The sequence below is a fragment of the Urocitellus parryii genome, chromosome 9 (genome assembly GCF_045843805.1).
Source record: "Urocitellus parryii isolate mUroPar1 chromosome 9, mUroPar1.hap1, whole genome shotgun sequence".
Classification (NCBI taxonomy): domain Eukaryota; kingdom Metazoa; phylum Chordata; class Mammalia; order Rodentia; family Sciuridae; genus Urocitellus; species Urocitellus parryii.
In genome coordinates, this window is record NC_135539.1 from 112552039 (window position 1) to 112560139 (window position 8101).

The following is an 8101-nucleotide window of genomic DNA, read 5'->3' on the forward strand; positions in this document are numbered from 1 at the left end:
CTGTGTACTGTAGACAAACTGGGTAATTGGACTCTCCGCCTCCTCATCCAAAACAAACACTCGCAAATGCCCGCCCCCACGCTGGAGGGAGTCTGGTCCTGTCATCTTGGTACTTGGCTCTAGCCCCCCCCCCCCCCCCGCTTCCCTTGGCCCTGTAGACAAGGTGAGCGCCTCCGGCCGCCAGGGCCCTTCCCTCCCCCGTTATGTAAAGAGGCCGGGGCTCGCTCCGCCGCTGCGCGCGATTCCTGCACAGGTGTGGCGGCTGCGGGTGAAGCTGCGAGCGGAGCGGGCTCGCCGGCCTCCTCCCCGCCCGCAGCTCCGCTGCTCCTTCCTGCAGCTCATTTGTTCTCATCTGCGTGTGCGACAGCGGCGTGCGGACTGGGGAAGGACAGAGCGCCCTCTCCCCGGTTCCCCGCGCCGCCGGGCTGGGGCTCCGGGCGCCCGGGGGATGCACTGTCTACTCGCCGCCGCGCTGCTCCGGCCTGGCAGTGTAAGTGGCGCGGGGGTGTGAGCACCGAGATGGCCGGGCGGGAGGCGTCTACGCTGACGGATGTCACTCCTTCCTTCCCGGGGGTGGTCCGGCGCCGGGAACCCTTGACAGCCCCGGAACCTGCGCGCGCTCAGGCGGATTCCCAGACGCGCGGGGACGGACAGGGGGACAAAGCAGGGTGGGGCGGGGTGCCACTGTGTCTCCCTCGAAAGTTGGCGAGAAGGTGTGGAGGTCGCCCGTGCGCCAGCCAGCCGCAAGGGCGTGTGGCCCCAGTTGCCCTTGATTTGCCCGATTCCTCCCGCAGGACCAGGCTTGGACGCCACCGGACCGCTGAGAATTGAGGGACGGTGAGGTGCTGACCGGCGTCGGGCTGGAGCAAGCCAGCGAGATGGAGGCGGCAAGAGGGGACAGGCAAGAGGGCTCAGGCGCGGAGTAGTCCGCAAATCCCGGGCTTGAACTTCCTTTAGCGCTGCGCCGGGACGGGGCGGGCAGGGTCCCCGGGGCTGCTATGGAGGTGCCTAATGTCAAGGACTTTCAGTGGAAACGCCTGGCACCACTTCCTAGCCGCCGGGTCTACTGCTCCCTGCTGGAGACCGGGGGACAAGTCTATGCCATCGGGGGATGTGATGACAATGGTGTCCCTATGGACTGCTTTGAGGTCTACTCTCCTGAGGCCGACCAGTGGACCGCCCTGCCCCCTCTGCCCACAGCCCGGGCAGGGGTGGCAGTCATCGCCCTGGGGAAGCGGATCATGGTGATCGGGGGTGTGGGCACCAATCAGCTGCCCCTGAAGGTCGTGGAGATGTACAATATTGACGAGGGCAAGTGGAAGAAGAGGAGCATGCTGCGCGAGGCTGCCATGGGCATTTCTGTCACAGCAAAAGGCAAGTAAGGCCAGGGCTGAGGGTGGGTGGATTGAAGAGAGTAGGGGGCCTGGGGAAATGGAGAGAAACCAACATTGATTTGGGAATTCACGATCCCATTCCTGATTCCGCTTCACGTTATTGATCCTCACAGTGGATGCTAAAACAGGAAATCCAAATTGCCCTAATTTACAAATGGGAAAAATGAGGCTCAGCAAGTGTCTAGGAATTCCAACTGATGGCAAAAGTCCACTTTGGCAGCTTCCTCCCAACAAGCGGGACAGGCCTCTGCCAGAGGGGAGAGTCAAAGTGTAGTCTGTGGGGTTAGGTGCAATGTCTCCGCAAACGTTCAGCTAAATTACCACCCCTCCCACTGGCCACACTCCTTGCCCTGAAACCTGCCCTGAAACCTGTCCTACCTGTCACTACCTCCAAATTCCTTATGGGGTGCTGAGGATGTTCACTCCATCCTTGCACCATCACCAAGGCCCCACTAGGGGCCCTTGGGACTGATTCAAGGACTTTTTTCTCCCCTTCCCTTCTGTCTCCCAGTCTCAGCGATGCCAAGTAGAGACCAGAATATCCCTGAGGGTTGTGTTCTCCAAGTTCACCAAGTTTTCAGGCATGCTCATGCTGACTATATGGTTCTAAGATTCTCATTTCACTTTCTCAAAGTCCCTTGTTTTGTTCCTTTTTGGCCTACTACAGCTTAGAGCATGGGGTGGGAGCAGAGTCCAAAAGCTCTTTTGCTAAAACACAGAGTTTTAGAAGAAATGGTCAAATAGGAGTTAAGAAATTCCAGATTCATACACACGTGCATGGGCAGCATAGGCATGCAGAGGGATGTGAAATCCACCCCCCACCACCACTCCTGCCTCCCTTGCTTAAACCACCCCACCTGCCTGTGAGGCCCATAAGAAACCACTATTTCCTTAAAACCTGCCCAGTCCCTGGCACAGTCGTAGGCCTCAGGATGGAAGGAAAGAGGCAGAAGATCTGGTCCCTGCCTCCAGAAGCTGAGGTCTGACCCACTGAAGGTACCCAGGATGTAGCTCTAGCCCAGAGTCCCCTAGGATAGGGTAGCTAGTGGGGTTTCTATGACATCCCAGTAAAGATTATGGAAGACACCAAGGTCCATGGGGAACCCAGAAGGGGGGAAAGAGTACCCTCCATTCCCTGTCCTCAATAAACTGCTGAAAGGTTAAGAAATAACATTTACCACTGATGTTTTATCCACTTTGATCGTCACGACCTGTCCAAGGAGGTAAGTGCTATTTTTATCATTAGTTGCTTATTTATTTTTGCTGTGCTAGGGATCAAACCCAGGACCTTATGTATGCTAGGTAAGCGTCTACCACTGAGTTACAGCCTCAAACTTTCATCCTCGTTTTAGAGAGGATCAGTGTGAGGTCCAGAAAGGCTAAGTCACTGGCCCAGGTTTACACAGCTAGTAGGTGATGTCATGTCTCTGGCATTGAATGGATTCAGCAGTTAAGAAGCATTTACATGCATGGGTGTCAGGCATTGTAACAGATTCTGGGATTACAGACTAACAGATTCTCAAGGACCTACAGTCTATTGGAAGAACAAAGATCCAAAGATGATTTCAGTGATATATGGCAAGGAGGGTGATGGAGGCACTAAGTGGTGCCCTCAGCCCAGCCTTACAATTCAAGAGACCCAGGTGAATCTGAAAGGAGGAGTCAGAATTGAAAACAGAATGGTGGGAGTATGGAGTGAATGGGAGGATTCCCAAGAGGAGGAGTTTCAGGTAAGAGGGGAGGGGTGGAGCATGCAATAGGTGAGTTATTCCTTATCAGGCCCCATTTCCCAAGCTCGGGTTAGGGCTGGGTGGAGATTATATATTATGAGATATATGTGTATGTGTGTGTGTATATATCCCCACCATATATATATATATTCCTAACCCCATATATATTTCTGGTGGGGGGCTCTTGGTCTTGGGGGGCCTTGGGATGTGGGCTGTCTTCCTAACAGACCAGGAAGTACTGAGTGAAGCCCAGTACCATTTGTGAATCCCAAGAAAACACAAATGCCTTATCCATCTGTGGTGCAGTCTGTCAGAGAGGTCCCTGAAAGGTCACCTATAGCCAAGGACAGTGGAGGAGGGAGGGGACTCCCTTCTCAGAACGTCCAGATCCTTGCCAGGCAGTTTCTTAAAGAGGCCAAGTCTCTCTCCTCAAGTGTCACCCTCATTCAGTTCTGGCCCTGTCCCATTAATGCAGGGTGCCTCCTGGATCCCCTGGCATCCTCAGTTGGCGAAGAAGGATGGCATTCGCGCATAAGGGTGGCAAAGAAAGCAAAAACCAGACAGTCCAGTGTCCCATAAGGCCAGTGACAGGGGAGCTACCCTTGTTTCTAAAGGCCCTGCTCTATCTAGAGAGTTCCAGGTAGGGGTGGCTTGAGCACAGGTGCGGCTGGAGGGCATAAGAAGAATTCCTCTTCCCTTTGGCTTCCCCTCTGGTTGCCCAAGAAGGAAGGCAGCAGAGGGCCAAGACCTGTAAAGTGCTGTAGACCTCACCGCAGTCTCTCTGTGGAAGACCTAGAGTTTGGAGCTTAGCCAAGGGCTGGGCACCAAGAAGGGCTAAGGCATGCAGTCCCACTTTGGCTTCAGGAAAACCCAGGCTCAGCTGTGACAGGGACTTTGAATGGTGCCATCAACCACAATGACAGATGTGGTTCACTCTGGCAGAGCAGTGGTTGGAAACAGCCTGGCTCTGTCTCCTGGTGCCCGTGAGCTAAGCCAGAAGTGTGTGTGACCTTTCTTCTTAGATTACCGAGTGTACGCAGCAGGCGGGATGGGCCTGGACCTCCGTCCACACAACCACCTCCAGCACTATGACATGCTCAAGGACATGTGGGTGTCACTCGCACCCATGCCTACCCCGAGATATGCTGCCACCTCCTTCCTCCGAGGCTCCAAGATCTACGTGCTGGGTAAGAATGGGTTACTTCCCTTGGGTTGGTTCTCCAGAGAAACAGTGTCCGTGGGCTGAACAGCTCGTTGACACTGGGTGTGTGTGTGGGGGGGGGGGGTAATCATGTTTCCCCAGGCCTTAGCTAGCCTCCTGGATGAATGGGTGACAGTCAGAAGAAGACCCCAGCCCCTGTCCTCAGGGACTACTCTTCTGCCCACCCCCATGTACCACCCCATATGGCCTCCAGGGGGACGACAGTCCAAGTATGCGGTCAATGCCTTCGAGGTCTTCGACATCGAGACTCGCTCCTGGACCAAGTTCCCCAACATTCCCTGTAAGCGAGCTTTCTCCAGCTTTGTGACCCTGGACAGTCACCTGTACAGCCTTGGAGGCCTGCGGCAGGGTCGGCTCTATCGGCAGCCCAAGTTCCTGCGGACAATGGATGTGTTTGACATGGAACAGGGTGAGCTGGGCGCCAGCCTGCTCCTTGCTCTTGCAGGACTCTGGCTGCTTTCCTCCCTTCCAACTGACCCCTACTGCCCACATCCCACCCTTCTTTCCAGGTCACTTACCCAGCTGGGTGAGTCCTTAACGCAGCACCCAGCACCCGGTCCTTACCCAGTGCCCAGCCCTTACCCAGAACCACTAATGGCTACTCTTGGGGTCAGATTCTTTGATCTGTGCAGGGATCCCTTTTGCCTGGTTGGTTGTTTTCATCAAAGCCTATTCTACTTGTTATTTCTTCTTTGAACATTGTCCATGCAGGACCAGGCCAGGGAGGGATTTCACCTACATTTTGGGCACCAGGGATTGAACTCAGGGGGCACTCAACCACTGAGCCACACCCTCAGCCCGATTTTGTATTTTATTTAGAGACAGGGTCTCACTGAGTTGCTTAGCACCTCGATTTTCGTAAGGCTGGCTTTGAACTCAGGATCCTCCTACCTCAGCCTCCTGAGCTGCTGGGATTGCAGATGTGCACCACTGTGTCTGGCTGGATCTCACCTATTTTTAACTGATGGAGAAACAGGGGTCCCAATGCTCACCACCTTTATCAGCCTCCTCTCCAGCATAAAGCCTAGGAAAACTGAAGTAGAGCAGAGGATTCATGGTGGGGATCATGGTCCCTTAGCTTGCAGCAAGATCAGGAGAGGGCAGAGGTCTCAGAAGATGTCATTTCAAACAGCAAGGGGTGCCATGCACACTCTGAGTATAAGGGTAATGGAAGGGACTCACTGCCCAGGGTAAGAGCCATTTGGAATTTCTCTGTATTTGGTCAGCATCTAATTCCCTCCCTCTATCCTGCCTGTAGGGGGATGGCTGAAGATGGAACGGTCATTCTTTCTTAAGAAACGACGGGCAGACTTCGTGGCTGGTTCTCTGAGTGGACGGGTCATAGTGGCTGGGGGACTTGGTAAGGATGGAGTTCTAGGATGGAAGGCACTGTGGTTCTGATACTCCTGGATCCTTGGCACTTTGCATAAGTAGCAAAGGGTCTGGCCCTCGCACTCGACCTGCCGCCGCTTTATTCTAAATAATTCAAAACCACTCCCTGCCTCCTGGCCTAGACTTTACTGATCAATGTGGTCATTCTGCTTTGCACCAGGGAAACAGGCCCAGAGAGAATAAGGAACACGCTGATAACTATGTAACCTAGGCTTGCTGAAGCACAAATCCCTGGGGCCCTATCTGAGAATGACTAGAGACGAGGTCCAGAGGGAATCAGCCTTCATCCTTCTCTGGACTAGCACCAGGTATTCAAGACATTCCTGGAATACCCAGCTCTATCGAAAAAGACGAGAGAGAGCTCCATTAGGAAAGAATCTGATCAAATAAATTCTTCTAATGAATTGTGAATTTGGTGTGTTTCCCCTCCCAGAGATTATTGATATTTTGAAGGAGGGACTCCAAGAGGAGAAAGTCCAGTGTCATCAGGGCAGAGAGACATAGGCAGGGGGGTTCCAGGTACCCCACGTTTACTTGGTGTGGACATACTCACACTTTACTCACGCATGAAAGACAGTATAAGCTAGGCCATGGGGTAGCTTTTTAAGTGAAAAGCAGGAGGGAGTCAGTAGTGCTCTAGAAACTTCTGATAAAAACCAGAGTTTGGAGGGCTGGGGATATAGCTCAGTTGGTAGAGTGCTTGCCTAGCATGCACAAGGCCCTGGGTTCAATTCCCAGCACAAAAAAAAAAAAAAAAAAAGAAACCCCAGAGGTGGAAAAAAAAGAAAGCTATCCTTAAAGCTATCCTTAAAGACCTAAAAAGATAAGGAGAGGGTAAGAAGGGTAAAAAGGCCTCCTGACTAGAGCTACCAGCTCCTCCTGACTGGAGCTACCAGCCCAGGACAGGGAAGAGGGAACCATCCCATAGCCAGGAAAGCTGACGTTGCTTGGCTTTTGCTTGGGGTTCCCAAGGGAGGGAAGAAGAGGCGAGTAACCTCGGGGCATGGACTCTTGGCAGCCGGACTCTTTGGTAAGATCTGATTCCCTTGGTGTTTTCAGGAAACCAACCCACTGTCCTGGAGACCGCAGAAGCATTCCACCCAGGGAAGAACAAGTGGGAGGTCCTCCCCCCCATGCCCACGCCCCGCTGTGCCTGCTCCAGCATCACCATCAAGAATTGCCTCCTGGCTGTAGGGGGTGTCAACCAGGGTCTGAGTGACGCAGTGGAAGCCCTGTGTGTCTCTGACTCCTAGCTGTCCTGGGTCCAACAGCTTTGCCCGGGATTGTATCACTCCACTGTCTACACGAGGAAAGGTCTTGTCAGAGCCGTTTGGGCTACTTCCCAGGATGCCAGCTGTTGTCCTTTCCCCAGCTCTGGGCTAGTTTTGAGGGTCTCTTGGGATAAAAGGTGGAGAAGGATAGGGAGGGTCTCAAACCATTTTTCTTTTTTTTTGGACCAGTAATTGAACTCAGGGGCACTTACCCACTGAGACAAATCCCCAGTCCCTTTTTATGTTTTATTTTGAGACAGGATCTCCCTAAGTTGCTTAGGGCCTCGCTAAGTTGTGGAAGCTGGTTTTGAACTTTCAGCTCTCCTGCCTTCATCTCCCAGGCTGCTGGGGTGACACATGGGCCACCATGCCCAGCCTCCAACCTCTTATTTCTCCTTTGGTTTACATCCTTTCCTTATTTGTCCGTCAAGTTGACCTTCCCTGGACCTCATTAGATCAGCAAGAATTGGGCTCGAAGCTCGGGAAAGGAGGGTGGGGGCTCACATTCCCAGTCCAGGCCAGCCCCTGCAGGAAGGATCCTTCCTCTCAGTATCCTTGCTGCAGATGTGATGATGGGGAAGGAGAAAACGCTGAGCCCTGTGTCTGCTCTGAGCCCTCATCTCCCCTCTGCATTTTTCCTTCTGCCCCCCTCCCCACCAGAGGCCTAGCTCTTTTCTCCCTGATGCCCCCAGAGTGTTTCTGTGTGAAACTTTCTCATTTACACTGTGGCATCAAAATCCACAAAAGATGGATTACTTGCACTCTGATTAATCACAGCAGCACAATGATTAAAATCTATATTCCTATCTTCTTTGGTACCCTGCTACAGAGTTTGGGGAAAGGGAATCCTGATGGGTAGAGAAGATCCCATGAGACCAACCCGCTGGTGTTCTCGGGCTGAATAGGGTCCCAAGGGGCCACCTATTCTTGACTTTTCCCTCTGAAGAATTCCACCTTCCCACAAGCACCACCAGCTGCCCCACTCCCAGAAAAACAGCAGATTGTTCTCTTCTTGTACTGAAACGTCATGCATGTGTTGGGCAAAAGTTCTGTTTGTCAGGTTTCTCCTTCTTGGGTCTCGCTTCACTTTAT

At 53.2% G+C, this 8101-nt stretch overlaps 1 protein-coding gene across 2 annotated transcripts; it reads left to right on the forward strand.

The window, feature by feature from the left end:
- The first annotated feature begins 998 nt into the window (after window positions 1-998).
- On the forward strand, window positions 999-6991 carry Klhdc8a (kelch domain containing 8A). Of its 2 annotated transcripts, XM_026387534.2 has the most exons (5): window positions 999-1374; window positions 4147-4311; window positions 4540-4755; window positions 5605-5706; window positions 6798-6991. In XM_026387534.2, the coding sequence occupies exons 1-5, from the start codon at window positions 999-1001 to the stop codon at window positions 6989-6991; spliced, it is 1053 nt and encodes a 350-aa protein (XP_026243319.1). The 2 variants fall into 2 exon arrangements, with proteins under 2 accessions (XP_026243319.1, XP_077658991.1); XM_077802865.1 differs by lacking the exon at window positions 4540-4755.
- Window positions 6992-8101: the final 1110 nt, after the last annotated feature.

What these genes read in the sequence shown, in the direction of transcription:
- Klhdc8a (XM_026387534.2), top strand. Translation starts at nt 999, where the DNA reads ATGGAGGTGCCTAATGTCAAGGACTTTCAGTGGAAACGCCTGGCACCA. An exon ending in CATTTCTGTCACAGCAAAAG is followed by an intron (nt 1,375 to 4,146) that starts GCAAGTAAGGCC and finishes CTTTCTTCTTAG; the next exon opens with ATTACCGAGTGTACGCAGCA. An exon ending in CTCCAAGATCTACGTGCTGG is followed by an intron (nt 4,312 to 4,539) that starts GTAAGAATGGGT and finishes TATGGCCTCCAG; the next exon opens with GGGGACGACAGTCCAAGTAT.